At 35.4% G+C, this 27067-nt stretch overlaps 1 protein-coding gene across 2 annotated transcripts; it reads left to right on the top strand.

Annotated features, from left to right (window-relative positions):
- The first annotated feature begins 1734 nt into the window (after positions 1–1734).
- LOC136800305 (probable cadmium-transporting ATPase) lies at positions 1735–25766 on the top strand. 2 transcript variants are annotated; one of them, XM_067056935.1, is made up of 9 exons: positions 1735–1976; positions 3288–3940; positions 4359–4486; positions 7117–7236; positions 7864–8049; positions 8531–8796; positions 23108–23429; positions 24200–24406; positions 25134–25766. In XM_067056935.1, the coding sequence occupies exons 1-9, from the start codon at positions 1927–1929 to the stop codon at positions 25557–25559; spliced, it is 2358 nt and encodes a 785-aa protein (XP_066913036.1). In that variant the 5' UTR covers positions 1735–1926; the 3' UTR covers positions 25560–25766. The 2 variants fall into 2 exon arrangements, with proteins under 2 accessions (XP_066913036.1, XP_066913037.1); XM_067056936.1 differs by lacking the exon at positions 1735–1976 and adding an exon at positions 2152–2311.
- Positions 25767–27067: the final 1301 nt, after the last annotated feature.

The raw sequence follows: 27067 nt of genomic DNA, 5'->3' as shown, positions 1-27067 counted from the left end.
AATATTTTCAAAAAAATAATTTTTTGCCCAGCCACCTGATGACGTCATCTGGCAGGTGGCCAGGTGGCAAAATTTGGTGTTACTGTTTAAAATTAAGTTTTAGACCCTCTAAGGATCATATCATCTGTGACAGATTTCATGCTTTAATCACCATCTGAAGTATTCTTACGTTTTTATGTGCTACCCGACCTCACTACATGTTTATCTATAAAAATTACTATTAAAATAAGCATACATCATTTTTTTTAGCCAAATTACTCAATTTTTTGATGAGATAGATGTTTTTTGCTCACAAAGTCTTGAATATGAAAAAATATTTCAAGAGCATGAAATTTTGGTTTCTAAACGTTTTTTTATAAGAAACAAACGACTAATTTTAATAGATCGTCACTATAATGTGTTCTGAATGATTGTTTAATGGTCAAGCTCACGTAGATATCAATTATATATGTGTTAAATGCATAACCTGGTAGGTCCATAAAAGTATCGCTTGTTTATAAGAACAATGAGGCTAAAAAAATAAGAACAAACGATTTAAGAACAATGTTCAACTTTTTTGAAATGGTTGAACTTGAATTAAATTGACGGTCAAATAGTGTATTGAACCTGGATTACACCAATTTTACCCTACAAATAAGAACAGGATAAGAATAATTTTAGCTTTTGCCAAACAAAAACAAAATAAACATCCGAGTGTCTTAAAAAAACTTTACTGGTTCTTGTGTAAAAAAAAGGGTGTCTGCATCATTTTTTGTTCTTAACTTTCTTTTGATTTACCATAATTAATATCATTATCGGCAAATACCTGGTGTTTTTCGGGTGTTTCCGTATAAAAGATTACGTCATGAATATCGAGAATTGCTCGAAACTATAGGTATTTGGGTATATTTGAGGATTGACAATGCTCCCCTTCCCCTAAACACCCTTAATATTTAGTATTAAAGCGCCCACATTGAACCTAACCAAAAACTTGACTTTATGTTCCTTTATCCCTTGAAATCCTCTATTTATTTATAATGCAGTGTGTCTGAAAAACCATTTTAATTTCATTTAACTTTTCATCGCATCAATTCTTGATTTAAACCATTAAATTACCTTGCGGATACAAAGATCTTTTTTTTCTTCTTTTTGGTTTAATAATTTCATTTGACTTTACTACCTACAATGAAGGTCATAATATTTGGGAAAAAAGGGAAATTCTCACGAAATCTTATAGATTTGGAAGCGTTTAACTTATGATGGAAGGATAGAGTTTTAGCATTAGACTTAAGACTTATGACTTTAAGATCTGTTGATTTAAAAGTTCAAGAACCGTCCAATAGGGCTCAGAATATAGCATGGAAGTCTATAAATCCCTCCCGAATACTCGATTAAATTTAACAAATAGCCCAAAAGCAACCGAACTTTAAGTTGCTAAAAACGAGGAACTAACCAAAATTCTCAATATATTTTGACCGAGATTGTACAAGGTCTTTTTTTCTACGATTTTGTGGACATGCTGTATAATGTATAATGGCTATTATTTTTAAATCACTAATCACTAATATTTTGCAATTGCAGCTGATTGCAGCGAATTAGATTATGGCCCTATATTTACGATAGTAAGCACACTCATAGTATTGTGTAAGTTGTTAGTTACGAAATTTAAACCTTTTTCAAAAATCATTTGAATTTACAATCCGCAAAATATTAATACTCGTGAAGAACTCTGATTGCCATTGAATATTTCTAAGTTATTAACAAATTAACTCTTTTTATTCTTTTAGCATTAAAATATTAAAATATTTCAAATTAAAAGCTAAACGAAATTATATAATACACTCGTTAACATCAACCAATCAGTAATCAAGATTAGAAGTTAGACAGCTTTGATGTGAATTGCAATGCTAATGTGATGTTCTGTATCCAACTAACAACAACACTAAAATGGTCAAGAGCGCTGAAGTAACCCCTTTAAACAGCCCAAGAATAGAAAAGTAAGAATTCTTTATCAAATTGTTATGTTAAGTCAGGAAGGTACTTCAGGCGTAAAACTTTCGCAGGCGGCAACTTTTGCGATCCCGTGAATTTTGGACTTTTTGCGAAAATTCTTTTTAGGGTTATTCGTGAAAGTTTATACTCGCCTTAGGTACTGCCCTTATTTAATAATCATTATTCCTTAAATTTGTTTAATAATAAGGAATACTAGATGCTAAGAAATAGCTACAGGAAAAACAAAGAACATTTTTACTGGTGATTTTATATCTTCGCATTGACACTTGTATAACATGGGGAAAGACAGTCAATTGACACCATTATACCCACGAGATGAGTAAGAAATCTTTTTCTAATTTCTTTCTTCTAATTTCTTTCTTTGTACCGACAATCTTCGCTCATTCATGATATTCATGCCGTAATGTTTTATTCGGAAGCACCCAAAATATTCCGGATGTTTGATCCTAGTTATATTGTTTAAACTCAAAATATTTTTTGGGTGTTTTTGTACAAACTATATTACGTCATGAATATCAAGTATACAAAAAATCAACTTTTTAACGATCCCTTCTATATTAGTATTTGTGTATATAGTAATCCACCCTGTTGATACCCTTGATGAAGTTTCCCACCTGGCACACAACGTCGTTTCAACGTTCATCTAACGTTATATGGACATTGCGAACATTAAATGAACGTTGAAACAACGTTGTGTGCCGGCTGGATTGATGCTTCCTACCTATTATCTTTTCACTTGCCTGAGATGGGATTGTATTTAATATCAACACTTTGTTTTGTTAGCCCGCCAAAAGACTCCTGAAGCAACTCTTCAAGCAAATTGTATTTGTATTCTTAGATTTGTGCATGATTTTTATACACAGGACCAGAACTAAGTTGAACGGTGAAAAATTTGCGCCTATTATTATTCAATATTCCCTGGAGGGAAAAGGAGGAGAAATGTAGACATCTTGCTGCTTTGACTAGCAAAATTTGCAGTACTCCGGCGCCGCCGAAGACCCATAGCCCTTTGCCGTTTTCTCGTTTCTCCTGGCGAGTCTTAGTTTATAAAACCGTAAAAGATAGCAACCTGTATAGGATTAAGTACATCATAAAGCGTGTGAAAATCTATCATAAATACTCGTTTTGAGTCTGAAATGCCGGTTAAATAGATGATCACATAAAAGTTAAACAGATACGGACCAGCAGGTGTAAGTTTATTTCCCTCTACCACCTACTAATAACCCGTGACACATTAGCCAGTTATATAGTTATAAAGCTGATGATAATGTTGAGTTGAATTCTTGTTTTTTTAGGGCCAGCTCTCCGCTTATTCCGAATAAATATGGCAGTACCACCAATTCGTCCCCGGTCAATGAGAAACATGAACAGCAGTTCACAAAGTTACGTGTCCAGAACATATGTTGCGGAAAAGAAGCGACTCTTGTCAAAAATACGTTAATTGATCTTCCCGGTATCTTATCCGTCAATATCAACGTCATCGGTCGTATAGCGTACGTCAAACATGAACCTGCCGTTATCTCCACCACTCAGATTATTGATAAACTGAACGCATTGCATCTTGGGATATCTTTGATGGAGAGCGGACAAGACGCGGCCGCCAAGGAGAACGCCAAAGCTAAACGCTGGATTTGGATACGTGCAGCAAGTGTCATCACACAAACTCTTTTGTTTTGTGCCATTATAACTGCAACAGCTCTCAAAGAGAACTGGGACAAATGGGTTGCTATCCCCATTCTAATTTTAGGTGGGGCACCCATGGTATATAAAGCAGCCATAGATGTTAAAAGATGTGTCATAGCTAATGTTAATTTGCTCATGTTAATAGCTGTGACCGGGACTCTTGTATTAAGAGAATGGTTAGATGGTTGTTTGATTGTTTATGTGTTCAGTATTGCAGAGTTGTTGTTGATGATTTGCTATTACAATGTGGAGAAAGGTTTATCGGGTAAGTTTCTTTTGGTGAAATTGATAGCAAATTTATTGTTATTGAAACTTTTTCCACCTTTGTACGTGTAGGTAAGTTGGTAGTGGCTCTTCCACTTTTGTACATAAAGTGGTAGGTAGTTGCAATAGTGGTAAAAAAAAAAGTTAAAAAGACTGGCTTGTAAACAGTTTCAAAGTGAAGGAAACAGCTATTTTCCACAAAGACAGCTGTCTAAGTCAACTCTCTATAGAGTCAACATTATTCCTGACCAATATGTCTTACATTCGAACTAGGACGATGTCTTCTCTCAAGCTTAGAAAGCTAGACAAAATATTACAAAATAATTTTGTGCTCTACTGATTTAAAGAAAAATCATTGAACCATTTTGGTAAAACCAACCATATGACAATAAAATTCTTTTGATTCTTTACTTTTTCAGCGTTACTGGTGTCAGCGCCGTCAACTGTTCTTCTTGCCGAAACGAATCAATCAGTGGATATCAAAGATGTTGCCATGGGAACACTTATTGTCGTTTGTGCTGGAGAACAAATCCCTCTAGACGGAAAGGTGAATTCTATTTCTGTTACACCCGGTCCTCACAGTTCTTTTCTGTTCTGATATTGAATGAATGCCCGGATGTTATCTGATATTCCGATGGCGGATTGGCAGCCGCCCACGCTAAAGCTCTAATGGAACGGGCCGGTTTCCCTTCGGAGAGGAATGATAGTCGGTCTTTGATGTGCTGAATCCCCAGTCGGGTTCAACTGCCCTTGCGCGTAAAGCTAAAAATATTTCGGTTGGACCCGCCAATCCCCGGAAACGAGGGCTGGGTTATCGGTTACCAGGCCTCCTGCTGCCACAAAGATTTTTGACGCAGCCTTGAAAAATTCCGTAATCTAAATCTTCCTGATGTTGAAAATGTTTTCGACCTTCAGAGCTTTAGCTTGTCGGATGAAAATTTCTGCATCACGGTGCCAGATAAGCCCAGATGGGGTGTTACCCTTGCTGGTCAACAGGATGTGCCCATTTGGCTCGAAAAGTTTTTTTTTTGAAAATTTGGCCATGATTTATAAAAAAATGACCTTGAATAAAACCAAAATCTTTTAAAATCTTTAAAAATTTCTTAATTTTAGCACAAGGAACTGATTTTCTTTTTTGTGACCCAAAAGTTTACCTTCCCTTTTTTCAATATGATAAGTTGAATCTTTAAAACTTTCTAGAACTAGACAAATTCCACATTAAAGAGGGTAACTTATTTCTGGCACTCCCGACATGTGATGAGAAAAGTTCCGTTATTGCGTTTTCGAACGTTAAAACTAAGTTTGATGGATGAAAACGATGTCAAACTCAAGAGGAACAAAATAAGATAGACTGAAAAAAATTAGAAACAGGCGAAAAATTTGAAAGTTTGTGATATTATATTTAAGCTTTCAATTAAAAAAAAATTAATTTAAGAATTGCTGACGGCGTGGACGTTTGCTGACTTGCTCAAACTCATCGTCATCATTGTTGTTGTTTTTGACTTTTTCAAAGTTGTCAGCATTTTCTGCATCGTCAGCATCTGAAGATAAGGAGGCTCTTTTAATTCCTTTGGTAATCACATCAATGTTGACATTGTTGGAATTGCCAGCAGCTTTGGTGAATGTCTTGCTGACAATGTCTGTCTTGACGAACAAGAAGCCATTCTTTTTGCCAGCGTTAGCAAAGTTGTTTGGTGAGATTTCTAACTTGGAAAACATCCCAATAAGTTCATCAAATCCCTGTGGCATAATTGATGATAAATAGTCTGTTGCATGATTATTAGAACCAGGTCTGTCGGCAAGGTTTGAATTTTGGATTTCACCAAGAGAATGTGGATCTTCTTGTTCGTCAGATTCAAGAATGCTTTCAACATGCTTCACAGGTTTTCGTCTTAAAGCTTTTTTCACTGTTCGAGCCTTAGTGAAAGCTTGAGTCTGGATAGCTTTTTTCAGCATGATTTTCATCTCGCGATGATAATCTTTGATACTTTTGCTCTTTGATGATGCTAGTTGATCATCCTTCTTGATTTTCTTTTTGGTAAAGGTATCCTCCAACTCTGAAGCAACCGCCAAAGGATTGTCTGAACCAACCAACTTTTTGAATTCATCTCGCAATTCGAGATCGGATCGCAAACCAACAGATTTGCGTTTTCTGCTACACTTTTTCACAGCAAATACATTTAAACATGTCTTAGAGACATTTTCACTCAATTTAGTCATTTCAACAGGGATATTAGGCTTGCTAAAAGCAACCATTTTTCCGCAAAAGTTTTTGTGACACTCTCGAACGATAGTTAACACAAAATAGGAAGATCAACTTCATAAAAGAAAACTTTTTAAGAAAAAGAAAAAATATTTGACGTCAAATAAATTTGAATATTTTGACCTACGTCAGTAACCAGCTCATCGAAAGTGACATAAATTCAACATGGTGTCGGAACCAGAATTTAAGTAAAAATCCACAGATTTCCAAAATCTCTAAAGTACCGGTCGAATGTATCAGAAATAAGTTACCCTCTTTGAAATGCTTCTTTAACCTCCGAGAAAATTCTGATACTCTGCGCATGGCATGTATTCACTCAAAAGGCCATGGCTCCGTAAGAGTATCTGCGTTGATCTTTTTCATCCAGATTTGGGAACATTAAATGAGTTTTTTTAGCGCGCTGATTGGCTAAAGTAAAACAATTGCACCAAAGTTAACTGTTAATCATATGTATAAACATTAGAACCCAGTCACTTTCTCTCATGTTTCGAGGCAAAAGGTAACGCGGTTTTTTATGTTTTGGCTGAACACAGTTTCTCAGATTATATGACTTTTTTGAAGAACAGCCCCTTTTTCATTTGACCATTTCATATTTGCGCAACTCGAAATTACATATCTGTGCATAACAACCTAACAAATCGATATAAGTTTATTATTTATTTATTTTCCTGTTTCATTTTCTTTAATATAAATTTTCTTGTTTGTTTTAAAGTTTTGTTTCATTTCTTAATTGAAAATTAACTTTTGTACGCTGAGTATTATAGTTTTAAGACTTAAACAATGAAATTCATGCTCTGTCATGAGTTGGCTTTTTTACGTTTTGAGCAGTCTCAGAAAATGAATTAATTTGCATTTTAACATGAATAAGTAGTACTTGCGACGATATTTAATTACTCCCTCGATTAATTTTTCAGGTGATTAAAGGTAAAGCAGCAGTTGACGAGAGTTCAATTACTGGAGAAGCAACACCAGTTGGAAAATCCACAGACTCCACTGTCTTCAGTGGCACCGTTATTCAAAGTGGTTATCTTAAGGTTGGTAGTTTTCATAGTGAGGAGGTGGTTCCGCTCCCCCTTCGTCCGTGGCACCCCCCTCCCTCAACTTCCTAAATTTGTTTCTTTACTGGCCCAAAGATCCTTCGGGGACTTTTTATTGTCTTTAAAGTACAGAAAAGAAAGATTCATGTGTTAAAAATTTCATGCATATTTGAATCATCACTGCAGCTGCCAACAAGCAAGGTAGATCTCGAAAAGAGCGAACACAACGGACGAAACACAAACACGGCCTATTTTCTTCAGCCAAGGCTAAGATACTGGGTGTCCCAGAAAAAAAGTCCCCCTCGTTGAAATGAATTCTAATACCCTTGTTTTTCGCCTTTTTAAAATTTTTTGAAAAGTAATGTTTTAGCATTTAGGCCATAGCTTTTTATCTAGTTGACCAAATTCAACAAATGACTCCTTGAAATTGAAGTTTATCCTTCCTCTTTTCAATGCAAATAGTTTGATTCTTTAACAGTTCATAGAACGCTAGAAAATTCACTTCAAACAAGGGGACTTTTTTCTGGGACACCCGGTAGTTGCTTTCATAAATTTAAGTTTTCCTTTAGTTTTCTTGCCGTATTTGGTACCGTGAATAGACTTTCCCCTCCGTTCCCTCTTCAGATTGAGACGACATCGGACTACAAGACGTCAACTTTATCACGCGTTTCTGAATACATCGAAGAAGCAAAAGCCGCAAGTTCAAACACCGAAGAAATTCTCAACCGATTCGCAAAGTTTTATACACCCCTCATTGTCGGTGTTGCTTTGTTGATTTTCATCGTTCCTCTCATTATTGGAAAAGTCAAGGTGAGAAATTTTTGGCTTCTTTAATCTCAGCTCTAACTGGCGTTATTTTATATCTACGTGTGGCGGGTGGCGGGTGACGTATCAAGGATCTGCGTTTTTAATCTCGTTTTAAGGTGCTCGCTGTATGCTTGGAAACAGACGGCCGTCTATATCTTGCTTTATATTAATTACAGATTTTTATATAGGCTTTAGCCTTGTTTACGGCCATAATTGTCTCAAAATAAAGGATTTGTTAGAAAAAGGACCGGTATAATCTTAAGGCTGACGTCAAAAGAGCCGATATGGTAAGAAGGTTTAGCCCGAAGCGCTGATTCTTTTTTTCTGAATTCAGTCGAGTGTGATTATCTGAAAACATTTCCTAGAACACCTGTATCACTTTATCACCAGGTAATTTTTATGTCGGAAAGTCTTCGGAATTTTATACATTGATAATCTTTTTACACCATTCTAAAATTTCTGCTTTCTTTCTTTGACTTTTTAGAACAATTTCACTGATAAAGATATGAAAGATTGGTCAGAGCGTGCTTTGAAAGTCCTCGTGGTCGCTTGCCCATGTTCTCTCATCATAGCTGTTCCTGTCACAATGATTTCTGGTATATCACGTGCTTCTAAAGATGGTATCCTAGTTAAGGGGGCTCAATTTTTAGAAAAGATGGCGTCTATACAGATGTTTTGCTTCGATAAAACGGGAACACTGACGGAGGGGAGATTTCAAGTTGTAGCAGAGCATCATGTCTCTGGAGATAGGTATGTCATCTAATTGTTAATTCTTAGGCAGTAAGTAATTATGTGTCAAAAGTTCTTTGAGGATGATGCCTTTTTCCCCGGAAACGTAGTTCTGAGATACCAATCTTTATAGATATGAATCTCCTAGATATGAATTTAACCATTCATAAATGATTCCTTTCCACAAGATCTCAACATAATAGCCTTAGTGGCTGTTTTCTTTTTACAGACTAGGCATGAGGGGAAAACCAGATTCGTACTAGTTTATTCCTTGTTTGAGTTTCTAACAAAAATCGAAATGATTTTTGTCATTTTTCTGTTCCTGATCCACGCTTTTTTATAAGAATATACTTAATGAAATTGGCCAAAAAAAATTAAGAATGCGCTAAGCAAAACACCATTATGCGTTTTGACAACAGAACCTATGAAAGCCATTTCTAGAGCATATTTAACTATAAATTGACAACTATCACCCAGTGTAAAGGCTCAATACTCTCACAAAAATGCCATTTTATGCTTCAGGTGTGCATTACGATGTTAAATTTAGGTTGAATTTGGATCCTAGCCTAAGAATACATAAGAATATTTTAGGATGATTTTTCCCAAATGTTAAGAATATCCATGATGTAATGAAAAAAACACTGCATTCTTATAAAAAAGCATGTCATCAATTTGGGATTTTCAATATTAATAATGCTTGTCTATAGGTGTTTACCGGAGCAATCTTGCCATCATAATACATCATAAAAAACCAAATTGGTCTGTAGAATGTTGATAAAGTAAATGTAAAGGTTTCACTCCTATTTATGCTTTTAATTTTCCTCTTTGAAAGGGAGTGATGATAGCAACAAAAAATCTTAAATCACTATGTGAGTGTTTTACATATCAGAGTGGATAAAAACATTTCGTGATAGCTTCAATCATTCATCAGGACATCATCGATCATTACAATGGTAAATCCAGTTTTTGGAAACGCAACAGTACATCTGCGCCGCCAAAAACATTACAAATCAAGGTGACCGAAATTACCGACACCAAGTTTTTATGGAATGGCGTTGAAGAATTAGCATCTCCAATCTTGTATGTCAACCACAATGTTCATGTTAGCTTCGTTGAAAAAGCAATTTCTTCCTTACCGCATTATGCTGAATTTGAAACGGAGGTCGTTTCTGAAACAACACCCACCAGTTCCAAAACTGTCCTTTTTGCTTTTGGTAATCTAGAAACAGGAAATGCAGCTTTTGAATTTGATAAAACAGCTTTGGATAATGCCGTTTTGGAAGTTGACCCATCTAAGATTGACAGTTTCCAAGCATGCGACGACCAACCCATTATCTCCAGTCAAACACAGTTAGAGAGAATGGGTAACTTTCAAGTTGAAGTTGTTACCAGTGTTGACGAAGGTTTATTACCAAGTCAAAGTAATGATTACAACAACATAGACAATGATTTTGAAGGATTGCTCGGTGGAGCAAATGATCCTTTTTTAACAAATGACCAAATCTCTTACGGTACATTTGATGCCACTGACGACCAAATCTCTTGTGGTACATTTGATGCTACTGACCTTGACAGCTTCCCACCTTTCAATTTTGATGACATTGTAAACATCAGTGAATTTGATTTGCCTTTTAACCCAGTAGACCCATCGAACTTATTTGCCTCAGGTGCTCCTTTTAGTGATATTGAGTCGCAGGGTCGTGATGATAACACTGAAACTAAAACAGAAAGTCAAAATGAACTAATTTCAATAGAAAGCTCATCAAAGAGTACCAACCTAGACTTAACAAGAAATAAAGACCAAAACAAAAAGATTGAACCTACTTTGGTTGAAAATGGAAGCGACGATGGTGTTCAAAAACCGATTGACTTCAATCTACAGTCGACTGATAAAAATAAAAATTTTCAAATCAGCGATTACGGTGATAGTCCGTTTCATTCAAGTTTGGAACCCTGCACCCGGAAACGTGCTATGAATTTCAATACTGAGATCAAGTCGAATGAGGGTGTTGGCATTGCACCCTCTGGTTGTAAATACCTTAGAAGTAGTGACACTTCTACAGAGCTAAATACTAAAGCTGCTCGCAAATATCGGGAAAGCAAGAAAGAAATGGCGGAGAAGATAAAAGGGCTCAAACAAGAAGTTTGTATGGCTCAAGAACAGTCAAAAATATTACAGCAAACAATTGAACTCATTCTCGATTTGACATGCAAGTCAGAAAACGAAGACGAAATGTTCCAGAAAATTTGTCAATTAGTTTCATCTTTCTTGAAGAATATCAAAACGAACACTTTCAGCGAGAAGGGGATGGAAAGCATTTTGTTTCAAGAACGAATCATGCCCATTATAAGAAAACGGTATTCGAATGTGGCTGGACGAGTGGCTACTTTCTTTATGATAGACTATATAGTGAAGAATTTATAGCAATATACATTGGCGCTATGATTTTTAAGACTTCCAAATTGCTGAAAGTTATGAAACATTCACACCTGACGAAAATAATTCGACAGCTTTTAGATTCTGAGACTGCCTGAGGTCCAAAGTTTTAAGTCTAATGTTAAAACTCTACTACTGAACTATACTTCAAAGCACTTAAAATCACTTGCGGTTTTAAAGTTTTGAGGGAATTCCCCTTTTGTGCCAAATATTTCGGCGCCGATTGTAGATAGGGTTAACCGTATTCGTACTAGGGGAGGGGGTGACATTCATGACAGTAAGGTAAGTGAACTTTTTGCTAAAGCTTTGTTAGAGCTATTTGTAAGAACAAAGAATTTTTCGGTTTTTACTCACTTTGGACATAATTATGTCAGTCAGAGTTATGCCATCAAAAGAATTTTTTGTCAAAAGTTACCTTATACGACATGGATCTTGTGGGAAAAGTTTCACCCAAAAAGACCTACTAGATCAAGAGTTAAGAGCTGGTACAGGAAAGACCCCCCTCGCTAGTTTTTTGAACCGCCCCTAAAAGCCTAGTAAGAATAGGGTTAAGACCAAACAAATTAAAGAACACCAAATAGCTTTAAAAGATTTCACGTTCTTTAAAAGGGGATTCAATTTCAACAAGAGAGAATCATGATATGTTTTTGTTTTCCATGAGACCCGATAGATTGCTCAATATTTTCATTGGAAAATGAGGTTATGTTTGAACAAGTCAATCCTTTCATATATCTTAAAGGTTTTATTTTTACATAAGTGTTTATCGTTTGCTTACTCATCAATTTCAATTTACAAACTTTTTCACATTTGATTGACACGGATGTGCAGCAAGATGCAAGATTGGTCAGAAAGAGGAAAAGAAAACATTTTTGCTTATATCAGCATAACAATATGCAGAATCTGTCCTGATATAAAATATGTGTTTGGTATGAAACGGAAACACTTATGTAAAAATAAAACCTTTAAATTATGTTTATTCTCATAAAGTGCATGATTCTGTCTTGTAGTAAATCCCTATGCCAGTTATCAAGAGTGTTCACACGTTTTTTATAAGAACAGACTATATAAGAACAAAAAATCTTTAGAACAAGTTAAGGATATTTTAAGGCTTTGCTGACTGTAAAAGCACCCGATTTTTTAGGAAAGGAGAAACAAGTTAAGGTGGGGATTGATTTCTTGAGGTGGGACTTTTGATGTTTCGATAAAAGTTTTTTCTTGATTACAATTTAATTATAATTTGTTTCTATGTTTTATATTTTTATGAATCATTTTTTTGTAATATATTAGTATCTTCCTTATTATGTTAGAGAGTTTTTCTTTTGTTTCTCGAGTAAGTATGAATTTTCGTATGGAATAGTACTTTTAGCTGGGATCTGGGTGTCTGGGTTGAAGGAGGGAATTTTAGGGTTAAGTGGGACCTGATTTTTTAGATGGGACCTGGAACCCCCTTGCACACTATGACATGTTAAGGACATTTTAGACTTTGAAACTCAAAAGGTTAAGAACATTCGAAGGCTTTAAAAAATTTGGATGTTACGTATTATTAAAAAACTGTGTACTCTTCGTTAGATGACTAAGTGTATAAAAAACGTTTTCTAATGATGTTCGCTATGTTTTTATGATATCAAAAAATAAGAATTGAAAATAAAAAATTCAAGATAAAATCGTAATTTACAATCTTCGAAAAAAAAAATATGCACATCTGTTATGCTAAAATTTATGTTATGTCTACAAGCGAGAAAATCTTATAATGTTAAGTTTCATGGCATTGAGTTTAAAGTCCGAAGGGCTAGAGTATAATATGTACTACGTATAAATAGTGTCTTCATTACCCATCCAAGAGTTTCAACTCTAGCCCCTTCGGGGCTTTAAGCTCAATGTTTCATGGTTTCATTAATTATTCAACTCCCTCATAAAGTGTTCTTCCAATTGCCTGTAGTATCTTGAATATCGGTTTCTTATAATGGGCATGATTCGTTCTTGAAACAAAATGCTTTCCATTCCATTCTCACTAAAAGTGTTCGTTTTGATATTCTTCAAGAAAGATGAAACTAATTGACAAATTTTCTGGAACATTTCATCCTCGTTTTCTGACTTGCAAGTCAAATCGAGAAGAAGCTCAATACTTCGATTCATTTTAATCTCCAACGATTGGGAATGCTGCTTAGCTGAAGTGATTTCATTTTCAAGTTCCTTGATTCGCTTCCACATATCTTTCTTGCTTGAGCGATATGTGTGGACAGGATTCTGTTGTGATGTTCTTCTTGAGGTGCTCGGTTGCTCAGTATCGGTATTTGATGTCACTGTATTTGGAATATGGTTGAGTTGGTTAAACTGAACGATGTGAGGCTCGTGGCGACGATCCATCGATGATAGTTGAGCAGATTGTTCTCCCTGATTGCTCGTATGTGTCTGTTGAATCTCAAAGTCTGTATCTTGGTTCATCGAGACTGATGATGTTATCTCATCTCCACCTGCTGTATTGACCATGAGTTGGTTGGTTATTTCATCATCATTACCAGAGGAATGCTCAGTAACTGCAGCAGTAGATCTTTTAAGATCTTCAGCTAATCTCCTTACAGCAGACTGATAAACACCATTATCACCAACGTTGGAATTCCAATTTACTTCTTGTGGTAAATTAGTTGAAACATCTGGTAAATTACTGTTGAAATGAACATTAAACAGATTCTGTAAGAGGGTACAATATTCATCATCAATGTTCGTGGGTGGTATGACAGTCCACCCCTCTTCCTCTTCGTTGCCATCGCAATCATCACCGTCTTGTCGAGCAGACCTTTTGGGAAATACTGTAATCCAAAATCTCTGAATCCTCCGACCAAAGGTTATAACTTCTTTTTGTAATCTCGAAAAACAGCCCATTTTTAAAATTTGTTCAAGTTTCTGTTCTGGTCTTTGTTCAGTAGCACTGTCCTTTTTATAATCTCTGTCTCTTTCTCTCCTTCTCTCTTCTATGAATTCAATTTTTTCAATACTGATACACGCTCTTTACACGTCGCTCTTTATATAGGCAACACATAACGTCATCATCCGGGTATTCCCCAAAGTTGTTTTTATGACAAAAAGGGAAATTTTCATATTACTTTTATTCTATTGTCCCTTTTTCTTGTTAGTAAACGTGTTAGTAAAAATGGCAACAAAAAATTTAGTCGTAAATAAACAATATATCCCTTAGCTTATTCCTTATTCTTTTCTGAGAAAAGAACAATTAAAGATGTTAGATCTTGTTTCTGCTTGCCAATGACCGTCATCAACCCGTTTATCTATTTAAAATTATTGTGTAGGCCTACGTACGTGTCGGTTTTTGAAGCTGAAAGCAATTGTTTGAAGTACAAATATATTGATTGAATCGTCCATTTTTTTAATCAAACTATCAAGGGTTCTAAGATTCTATGACATTTTCTCTTTTGTTACCATGACAACAACAACAACAACAATGATTTCCCTCTCAATCATGGATATGAAAAAATGGGAAATTTGAAATGGACTTTTGTTTGTACTGTAGTGTATTTTTATGTCGTATAAACTGAACGATTTGGTTTTACATGAGCTTAGTCTAGTAACAAGCTAGACGACTAACTCAGACATAGTAGAAATAAAGCAAAAAATAATGGAGGGAACAATTTTATTCAAACTAAATCCCGTGACAATAATCGTATTATCATGTAACGCCTATACTACTTTATTACACGCATTATAAACGACTCCAGTCTAACATGAGCTGAATGTATTTGCTTACTCGTCAATTTTGAAATCACCTAATGGCAATCGACTCAGTTGTTGAGCAAAAGCGCATTGTTGTGATATGAAATATGTGTCTAATATAAAAAGGGGAAACATAAAAAGATTGTTGAATTGTTCGTACATTTTTGTAATGCATGGTTTCTTAAGAAGCGGCAAAGGAATGGGCCCTTTACCGAGTCACCTGCTACAGTAGGTTTTCCAAATCTAAACCTAAATTTAAGTCCTTAAAGTCATAGTCAAATTGAAGGCATAAAACTTATGCTTAACAACATCCCATATTAGGGCAGGAATTAAAGTAATCTAACGGATCAAGTTGTGTACTTAACACTGGCTACACATAATACAATTTTCAATACTGTACACAGAAAATCTTAGTATTAGTTACCAGCCTTATTATTGTTGTCAATTAATTTTCAAGGTGCTCCAAAAGTGCGATGTAAAAAATTATGTACACTGTTTTGCTCAGAATTTATTAAATTCATCTTTACAAAATCGTAATTAGTACTAGTAATCGTATGGCTTGGAGTGCAATTAACGATTAATCACGAGTAACAAAGGAGAAAATAGTAATTTGCACGAGTCCGAAGGACGAGTGCAAATTACGGTATTTTCTCCTTTGTTACGAGTGATTAATCGTTAATTGCACGACAAAACATACGATTCCGAGGTAATCGTCAGTAAATAATCATTAGTAAATCATAGTTTTGAAAAAGAATCTTTTTCTAACTTTAATGTTTTTGTAAACATTCGAAAACCTCCGTTTTTTCTTTTGTTTAAAAAGAAAACATTACAGTGTAATTTTTCTTTGTTTTCAATTAAAAGAAGCTATTGTAACGTAAAATTTCTTTGTTCTTTTTTATATTGAAGAAAAAAAATGTGTTTGTTTTTTATTAAAAAAAGAGAAAAGAATAAGGGGACAAAAGTGTCCCCCCGCCGAAGAGTGCAAAAAGTGGTAATAGTGCAATTAACGATTAATTGCACTCCTCTAAACCAATCAGATTCGAGTAATTTTGCACGGCTGACGATTAGATAGATAATCGTCAGTACTAATACTAGTACTAATTTTCCAGTTAGGAGTTGTGCCTATAACGTCAATCTTTTGGCCATAAAAACTTTTGACATGTCCAATTTGGCCACCTCTCCTATAAAAATGATTAATAATTCTTTAGATAGATCCTAATTACACTGTAGTGTGTATCATATTATCAATCATATTGATTTAATTGGTATTGTTCACTATATGGTCTATCATAAAGAAAGTAGCCACTCGTCCAGCCAAATTCGAATATCGTTTTCTTATAATGGGCATGATTCGTTCTTGAAACAAAATGCTTTCCATCCCATTCTCGCTGAAAGTGTTCGTTTTGACATTCTTCAAGAAAGATGAAACTAATTGACAAATTTTCTGGAACATTTCGTCCTCGTTTTCTGACTTGCACGTCAAATCGAGAAGGATTTCAATACTTTGTGTTGCTAGAGTTGCTTCTGTCTCTAGCTCTTTGATTTGTTTATTATTTTTCTGGCTTTCTCGAGTCTTCTCTCGTTCTAACGATTTCGAATGTTCTTTAGCTAACAAAACTTCTTTTTCAAGTTCTTTGATTTTTTCAGCCATTTGTTTTTTACTCTCTCGATATCTTTTCACAGCTTTGTTATTGCGATTTTTTAAAGCCAATTTCTGCCAAATACTTTGATGTTTCTTTTCATCTGGGCTTAAATTATCAGCAATTTCGCTCATCTTGTGATTGTCTGCTTCTTCATTTGGAAAGAGACTCGTGCGGATGGGAGGAAAAATCTCCTCTTTTTCTTCTCCAGAAAGCTTTTTGAAATTTTGCTCTTGCATACATTCAGAATTTGATTGAAAATAGTTGTTTGGAATTCCTTGCTGGGGCTGATACGTTGTTTTTGGCAAATGCAAAAATCTTTGAGGTTGTACGATTTCACTATTGACAGTGCTTGATGCATAGCCGGAAGATCCTGATAGGGAATCAAACGAAATCACTGAAGGAGAGGTCATTATGCTGGTTGGACTATTTATGGAGCGATTGATAGCCAGAGGTGTATCGATTCCTGAAAATCTTTGTGAATTTCCCCATTTATGATTTAAATGGTCATTTTGACGATTGTTTTCATCAAGTTTGCTCAAAGCTTTAGCTGAGAGTTTTGGTTTGACTGATGGTTCTAATTGATTGGGTAACGATTGAATTGGAAGATTGTCACAAGAATGTTGAAGATCCAATGCTATTCTTTTCACTTTGTCTTCTCTACTATGGTTGTGTAAAGGTTCTTGATAGCTTACAGAGTCGTCCATTACATCCAAGCAGAAGTTTGCTAAATGTTCTGGAAGCTCCTTCTCTTCGCCAGCAGCATCACTTAGTAGTTCAGTACTTAAATTGAATTCGCTATCATTACCATCAGCATTTGGTGGTCCTCGACCAAAGTTGGGTTCTTTACCAGGTGCTTTATTAACATACGTTGCTATATTTTGAAACCCAGACTCATGTACGTATTCTTCAGTTAGTTGTGATGGATACTTTCCATTATTGCCAGGCTGGTAGATATTGATGACCTGTATCTGAGAATGATGTGAATGTTGATTGTCGGTTGAAAGTAGTCTTCTCCACAATGCAACCAATCGTCTTTTCAGTCCTTCAAGACACCCCATCTTGACGTGCTGTTTCTTCTCGGTCGTCACGTTAGATTCACATCTTGTAAAAGCCAGAAATCGACAACTTTGCAAGGATTATTTTCAAATTCATTTAGCTAGATTTTTACCCGTCTTCTTCTTTTATCAGTTTTTCTTACCGATAAGTATATCAGGCGAAGCCGAACTGACCACTAGTATCAAAAACCGCTTCTTTTTAAATGCTTCGAAAGTTTCTACGTCACCCAGCCATGCACACAATAGAAACACTATTAGAAGAATCAAATGTTTACAAAGGATCAATGGTTTTTGAAACCCGTGTTCTTTGAAAGTCAGTTACACGTTTTTTTATAAGAACAAACTATATAAAACATATAAAGACTTCGATTGCAAAAATGTTAAGAACAAGTTAAGAACATTTTAAGACTTCGCTGACTCTAAAACACCCAATTTCTTAGCACAATGGACAAAAATACTCCCAAAATGGCGAAAATAAGAACATGTTAAGAACATTTTTAGGCTTAAAACTCAAAAGGTTAAGACAATTTTTAGGCTTAAAACTCAAAAAGTTAAGAACATTTTTAGGCTTAAAACTCAAAAAGTTAAGAACATCCAAAGGCTTGGAAGATTTTGGGTGTTCTTATAAAAAAAACGTGTACTTCCGCGTCTCATGAGAATGATCTCTTTCGCTCACCCGCACACCCACTCGAAAGTGTTTCAAATCCTTTATCACGTGTTACAGTCAGTGCCGTAGCAACTGGGGGGCAAGGGGGGCTATGCCCCCCCCAATAATTTTTTTCAAAAATGGTTATTTTGCAAATTGCAAAGTTTTTCTTTTTTAATTTGTCATAATTGTCTTTTAAGTGCATGTTTTGAGTTTATTTTCAAGCAATCTAAAGCTCAAATTTTCAAAATTCCCCCCTCGGGCCAAACCATGGTTGGCCCTCGCGGTGTCACTAAACTTCAGCCCCCCCCCCCAATATGAAAATGCTTTCTACGGCACTGAGTGTAGTCCGTTCAGTTTCATTTGGCAAATTTCAATACAATTCCACTACCAAAAACGATGAAAATAAAGTGCTGCTATAAGACCATCATCTAGATGAGACTGAACCATAGATATCATATTCTTTTACACCCCAGCTGGCACACAACGTTCTTTCAACGTTAAACAACGTTGTGTGCCAGCTGGGACACTAGATAGGCTGACAACTTTCCCGTGGAATTGTGTGATGAAGATAGCGGACTAGTCAGCCCTAGATCTGGACACACTTTTCCTTTTATACTAGGCTTCAGCTCATCCTCTAGCGAAAAAAGTTTCTTATAGATCTTCTGTACAGGAAGTTTATCTATAGAGGTCTGTGATTCAGACTACTTTTATATAAGAAGCTTTATCCAGTCAAATAGTTAGAGATCAGTGGACAGAACAGTCTACATATATGTTGTGAAACCATAATCGTGGATTAAAACGTCGAGAAAAAAAGTTTGTTAAGGCTTGGGGCAACGAGAAGTTTTTTTCACTTTTGTGCAATGCAACATGCTCCATCCCACCAACGCAAGAAAATAGTGCATGTCCCATGGTTTTTTTTTTTTTTTGTTTCATGGGACAAAAAGAGAGGGAAATAAAAATTAAAATGTTCTTAACTTGTTCTTAACATTTGGTCATCGAAGCCTTATGTTCTTCTATAGTTTTTTCTTGTGTATAATATGTTGAAGCCACAATGTCGATGTTCCTAAGATAGATGACCGGGTAGCTCAGTCGGTAGAGCATTCACCTTACAATCTAAGGCTTGTCGGTTCGATCCCCGGTCACCGCCAACTCAGCGGATGAGTAGCTTAGATTGGGTAATCTGATCTAGGCGGTAAGTTACTGGGAGCTGAGAGTAGGTGTGGCGCTCCACCTCAGCATTCGATCTCCCAGGTCTAGCGCAAATAGAAAAGGGGATAGACTCCCTCACTCCCGGCTCCGCCGACAGCCACCAGATGAATATACTTACTTACTAAGATATTCTTTTAGGTTAGTCATACTTGCTCTGTAGTGAGTAACACCATAGGAAATGAAAAAGTGCATTTTCATAATATTTGACTACATTTTATCATTGATCCTTGAGATCAAAGAGCGAAAGCTCTTAATTTTATGTCACTGATACCTGAAGTTCCAAGAATTAATTTATCACAATGTCACAAGGAAGTAAACATTTCATTATACAATTAATTACAAAACGATAATTGATCTTTCGGTCATCATGTGACAATAATTTTGTGGTTTTCTATAATGATGCCACCCTGAGTACCTCTTGGTATTAAACTGCATATTATTGGTCATTGTACATTCAGACATTTTCTAACTGAGAATTCTATCATACGAGATTATCACCATAAGTCGATCATAGTTCTCCTCTACGGTTCTAAATGAAGAATCTAACCCTAAGATTCGGAAATTTTAAAACTTTTATTTATAAACCCGCAAATCAACAAACTGAGCGTATTAAAAGAACATCTTAAGAATATTTAAAACCGAACATATGGAAATTTCGTAGAACAATTAGAGCTGAGTCAAAATATAACAGTTTATTCTCCATAACGAATTAAAAAATCTCCCTGGTAACTGGGGTTTGCGATTGGTTTGCTATCTCTTGTTTTATTTGTAGTAGGGGAAAGTACCACGCGATGCTATGTCCTGTCATATTTTGTAAAAATGCTTTCCCCTTTGAATTTACTTTCGAAAAGTTCGAGTGATTTCATGTCTACACATGTAAAGAAATCGGGGTTTGATGATAGATTGGTTTAAAAGCCAAACACTGACACAGAATTTTTTAATAGTGTTATGCTCACAATGAGATTTTGTATACGACTGAAATTAAGATTTATAACTTTACTAAGGCGAATATTTTGTTGTATTTTTTATCGACAAGATGATTTACGCCCATTGCTTGCTGCTGATGATTATTATGAAGATGCGGAATGTGTTAGGCCTAGATCGTACGGAGCCGACATACGCACGGTCCGTCATTCTTGTTTCCCAAACAACGAGACCCAACAAATAAACCATGATGATATTGTTACTCTACCGTATCATAGTTCTGATGATAATTATCCTGTTGGAACTCGATATTATGAGACGTCTTCACTGAATGACCAAGTTGCTGTTAAACTGCTGGCAGAAGATTTGAAAAGATCTTCTGAGCTTTTTGCACAAACAACTCATAGTAAAAATTTGAACATAGAAGATACTCTATCGACTATTGGAATTTTAAATACAGTTAATAATAGTTGGGTCAGTTTATTTGAAAGATGGGAAAGTGCAAAACAAATCGTTTGAAGGATTGACCATAGACGCACCTCCCGATCAGCTTTTTCCATCGAATCCTTAAAGTACAGTTGAATTTTCCAATACCATTATACATGACCATCAATTACAGCATAAAAATCTAGAAAAGGTATCTCCTCGTGATGTTTTCAGTCTTAGCTCAAATGATTTTGCAGAATTAAATTTCGGCAATGAATATATTCATGAACCGGACATTGATTCTTGCACTTTACCAACAATGGAAAGCTTAACTAGAGATACAAGACAGTCAGATAAAGAACATTTGCTTACTCGTCCTGTATCTGACTTTCAAACACCTTTTTCAGAAAACTTATTAGCAGCTACTACTCAATGTAGGAAATAAAGTTACCCCTGCCATCACACTTTCACAGCCGATTTCTTTTATCCCTGAAGAAGACACTCGATCATCGTTTAAAGAATTGACCGATATAGTCGCACCTCCCGATCAACTTTTTCCCGATGAGTACAAAGAAGTAGATGAGATGCTTGTACCTGAAAACTTTTTCAGTGACAATTTTCTCAAGCGCTCAAATCCAGAATCATTTTGCAATCATATCAGTTATGGTGAAGATTCACCGGTGTTTTACTCCAATTCAAATTGTCCGGAACCGAACTGCGCGCCTTGTAATAATGATGAATTACAAACAGATCGTTTGGTTAATGAAACATTGCTGGGGAACTCTTCTTCGATTAATTCTTCATGCACCTCTAAAGCCGATGGAATTCAGACATCATCGACCAATAAACGTCCCAAAAGAAGATCTGACATTCCTTTAAATGAACGTAACCTCCAAGCTGTCAAAAGATATCGAGAGAGTAAAAAAAAAATGGCTGAAAAAATCAAAGAACTTGGAAAAGAAGTTGTGTTAGCTAAAGAACATTCAAAATCGTTAGAACGAGAGAACACTCGAGAAAGCCAGAAAAATAATAAACAAATCAAAGAGCTAGAGACAGAAGCAACTCTAGCAACACAAAGTATTGAAATCCTTCTCGATTTGACTTGCAAATCGGAAAACGAGGACGAAATGTTCCAGAAAATTTGTCAATTAGTTTCATCTTTCTTGAAGAATATCAAAACGAACACTTTCAGCGAGAAGGGGATGGAAAGCATTTTGTTTCAAGAACGAATCATGCCCATTATAAGAAAACGATATTCGAATGTGGCTGGACGAGTGGCTACTTTCTTTATTGTAGACCATATAGTGAACAATACCAAACTATGAACCAAAAATTTACTACTGTGTGTGCTATTCTTTGTATTTTTCAAATTATCTGTGATATATTGACCTTAACATATGATTATTATTTCTTATGAATTAACAAAATAAAAACTGTTTCAATCCATCAAATAACTGAGTTTATGTCAGTGAAATTAGGCCACACCCCAAACAAAATTCACTTCATTATATAGCTTACACGTTTTTTTATAAGAACAAGCTATATAAGAACAAAAGGCTTCGATGGCCAAAATGCTAAGAACAAGTTAAGAACATTTTAAGGCTTTGCAGACTCGAAAACACCCAATTTTCTACAAAAATTGGTAAAAATGGTCACAAAATGGAGAAAATGAGAACATTTTAAGCACATTTTTAGGCTCAAAACCAAAAAATTTAGGAACATCCGAAGGCTTCAAAAATAAAAATAAAAACGTATACAACGATTAAGAACTAGGGAAGGACTATTCAAACGTAACAATCTGCTTTTCTGGTGTGAATCAGAATCCTCCTTCAAAAGTCAAAAATATCTAGCTGCTCTATTAGCTAAGGCTTTAGTTTAATTTTAGGATTTCGTGTTGATCTCTATCAACTTTGACCTATTCGAATTAAAGAAGTGTTCTATATACCCGTTTCTTTTTTATAAGAACGTCAAAAATTTTCGAAGCCTTCGGATGTTCTTAGTTTTTTGGATTTGAAGCCTAAAAATGTTCTTAAAATGTTCTTATTTTCAGCATTTTTTGAGCATATTGATGTAATTTCTTAAGAAATTGCATGTTTTTAAGTCTCCAAAGCCTTAGTATGTTCTTAGAATGTTCTTAAATTTTTGGGCCTCGAAGCCTTATGTTCTTATATAGTTTGTTCTTATAAAAAAAACGTGTAGGTCTGGAATTAAACTAGAGTTGTGACTGCATTTTAAAAACCTGTTCATTTCTAATTTACTCCAGGTCAGATGCAGTGATGTACGCGGCTGCATTAGAAACCAAATCGAGTCATCCAGTAGCTGCAGCCATAGTCAATCATTTCTCCGGTTGTATAACCGACAAAATCGAACAGTTCGGATCACAAATCAATCTCCCTGACGTCATCAAATTTAAAAATGAAGCTGGAATGGGATTGAGTGGAGTTGTAAACGAGAAAGAAGTTTTGGTTGGGAATCTTGATTTGATGGTGCTTTATAATGTGGAGGTTTCACTCAAAGAGAAGGAATATTTAGATGAATGGTCAGTGACCGGCAAAACTGTTGTCTTTGTTGCTATTGACAGTAAGGTAAGGATCAGTTCGTCTTCATTATTAAGGCCGGTCTCCACTGGCGCGCGCTGCAATCGCGCTTTTTGGCTTCAATCATTTTTGATTGGAAAAAAGATTACGTCATAAAAATGTAGCCCGCGCTGAAAAAAAAGTTGAACGCATTTCAATTTTTTTCAACCGTTACGTCAGATCACGCCAATGGAATTGCTTCATTTTTCTTTTGACTAATAGCGTGGAAGCATTGCTCGAAAAAGTGTGATCGAAGCGTGCGCAAGTGGAGACCGGCCTTTTCGTTCTTCTTTCTGATGAAATACTTGCATACCTTAATTTTTTGATGACATGTTTTTGAATTTCTTGAGCATTAATTAGTAAAGGTTGACCTTGAATACAACAATGTTACCAACCTCACAAAACACCTTACAAATTGTTTCATACAAATAGAAATAAGACACACCTATTTGAATTTAAAAAGAAATACCTACTTACTTGCACTTTAAACTCAATTTTGCATAGCCGATTGAACTTCAACAAATCTATTATAGGAGATGTTCGATTTTAAGTTGTCTTATCTATTCAGTATTGAGTTTCAAGAGGTAAAGTTTGAGTAAAGGGAATTCAGCAATGCTCTTAAGAAAAGTGAAAAACTCGGGATCGACTCGTTTACAAATATTTTTTAAAAAAGGCGAGGCAAGCATTCCCAAGCTATGAAAAACTATTTTTTCCTTAGTTGTACGTGATACAGATAGTGTGTTGGGCATTTATTTTTTTCCTCGTTTTTCAACATATAGTTAAGTCTTATATTGGGGTTAGCGGATAAAGTACGAGATTCTTCACGAGCAACTATACAAGGATTGACCCAACATAATGTCCGGTGTTGTATGCTAACCGGAGATACAGAAGGGCCGGCCCGACTAATCTCCGACGACACTGGAATCGATGAATACGTATTTTCAATGAAGCCACATGAAAAATATGAATGGTTGGCTCTTAAACAGGTAGTTATGTTACGCAGTTTGTTTTTTTATTACTTTCGACTTTTGGACTCAATATCCTAAAGTTTTTTTTCTTCATCTTCATTTTGGAATTTGGATTTTTTTTTTCAACAAATTTTTACATGCTTACATGTCCTAGTCATGATTATCTTTCCAACGAGCCCGGGCTAACAACGAGTAGTTTGTTATTTTATTACCTTCGACTTTTGGAATTTGTCGTTCTTTAAAAATTTGTCGTTCTTTTTGTCGCTTTTTCATAGTTATTTGTCGTTCTTTTTAGATGATCTGGAAACATTAGATGAACAGTCTCCTATAAACGGCTGAAATTGACAAACTCTAATTATATCGACGCTCTACTATTCATTACGCTCTTTTATTCCATAATAATAATATTGAAAGTCAACATCAACAAGAAACCTCTCAATGACGCTCTACTGTTTGTTACGCTCTCTTATTCGATGAAAATCCATTTCCCCTTGAAAATCGAATTAGAGAGGGCCAGCTGTATCATTCGAATATTCTTTAACTGGAAGAAATTCGCGTTACTTTTGAGTATTCAAGTGATAAAGTGGGGACTGTACTGCACTTAATCGTCAAAGATAAACTTACTCACAAAGTTTTACGTAGAATTACTATGTAATCTGAACTATCAAGGTTTTTCAATTTAGAGGAATTCTTGTGGCTCAAAGAAACTGAACATTATCTAATGTCGTTTTTGTTTAACTTTCAGAAACAAAACAAATTGAAAGTCGCAATGTGTGGTGACGGAGTTAACGATTGTCCTTCACTCGCCGCTGCCGATGTTGGGATCGCTATCGGCCCTACGGCTACTGGCCTAGCCGTCGACTCGGCCGGTATCACTCTAATGAGCGATGACCTCTCAAAAGTTGTGACTTTACTTTTGTTAGCCAAATATTGCCGTACAATAGTCTTTCAAAACATTATCGGTAGTATAATAATCAAAGTGATTTTCGTTGCCGTAGCTTTAGCTAAAAACGGGATGTTATGGTTAGCCATTATAGCGGACGTGACTGGATTATTGTTCGTGATTGTGAACGGAATACGTCCCATGTATTTTGAGAGATCGAAGCAAAAATCGAACATTACAATGGTTGGTTCTATGAAACAATTGCAAGAGAAGGAAGGATTGATTTGAAAAATTGATAGAAATGAAGACACTGAAAAAGACTGTAAAATATTTGGATTTTAAATTAAATGCTTTAAGTTATTGGTTCAATACTTTCGTTTTTTACTCGTTTTTTATTTGAATTTTACGCCTGCCTTTTTAAAAGCTTTAGATTTTATATATTTTTTCGTTAAGTTTGTTATAGAGGGAGGTTTAAAGAGAAGATGCTATATACGATTTAACTGCCAGTAATTCTACCCCCATTCTATTACATAACGACGTTCAAAGAACGTTTATTTGACGTCTTTATGACAGCCATTAGCCATTTAATTGGACGTCGAAACGAGGTAATGCTTTTCAGACAGAAAACAAGTGTTAAATATAACAAGATGTGGGTATCTCAATATTTTGTTTACACAGGCGGTGTTGGAAAAAGGCTGTTTAACATCATAATTGAGGAAGTCCAAAATTTAGTTAAGGATACCCTAAAATATCACATAACTGTTGCAAAGAATCAATAAGCCTTTCAAATACCGAGATACCGTAATTTGGTCCAAGGTCGATATCCCTATTCTAATTTTAACACCTTTCTTTAGAGCAGGGAATAATAGAAAGGTTTGAATCGCGGGTCGCTTATTAGCGGTCAGAGAGAAAAAAATGTTTTTCAATCAGTGATATCGACCTACCTTTTAATCCTTTTTATAAAAAGGGTGTCGGAATTAGATGAGGGATGTCGACATTTGATCAACTTACGGTATTACACATATTCCTAAGTATAATAAAGAGTTGACACAATATCTTTGTTTCAACTTTTTATTATAGCAACGCTCTATTAACTTATCGAGCACTCTATGACTATGAAGAGAAGATAAAAACCTCTACAAATATTCCTAAGTATAAGATCAAGCTGGAATCTGCTGAATGAAAATACCATTAGGGTTAAATGATTGGAAATGAAGCCACTTATTTCTCATTCAAAATGCGTGACCCGCGTGGTTTTCACATAAACGCCAGATTGGAAGTAAAAGATTATCGGCAGATTTCAAAAAATATTCCGACTGAGAGCAAAGAAAGGGCTAGATTCAATCCGCAATTCTAAATACAGGGGATATCTTATAGCTTTCTTTTTTCCTGCTAGGGAAAGTTCGAATATTCGACTCTAGCCATAGCCATTCGGTCGTTTTACTCAATGGAAACTAAACTTCAACTCGAGACGACCAAAAGACACGCTGATTTTTTCCCAGGGACAAAAGTGAGATTTTACTTTTATTGGTAGAAAGAAGAATATGGTGTAGACACAAGAAAGCGTTTCAGGTCAGCACCAACGCGAAAAAAACTTCTCGTGTCCCCAAGCCTTTAGGCTTTTCACTTAGCCATAACCTCTTACTCGTTTTTTTTTATAAGAAAAAACTATATAAGAACATAAGGCTTCGAGGCCCAAAAATCTAACAACATTCTAAGTCTTTGGAGACTTTGTAATTTCTTAAGAAATTACATCAAAATGCTCAAAAAATGCAAAACATTTTAAGGCATCAAAT

This window comes from Clytia hemisphaerica, unplaced genomic scaffold (assembly GCF_902728285.1).
Source record: "Clytia hemisphaerica strain Z4C2 unplaced genomic scaffold, Clytia hemisphaerica genome assembly, whole genome shotgun sequence".
Taxonomy (NCBI): domain Eukaryota; kingdom Metazoa; phylum Cnidaria; class Hydrozoa; order Leptothecata; family Clytiidae; genus Clytia; species Clytia hemisphaerica.
Note: the sequence above shows the minus strand (reverse complement) of the source record. Positions and strands in the feature narration are given on the sequence as shown.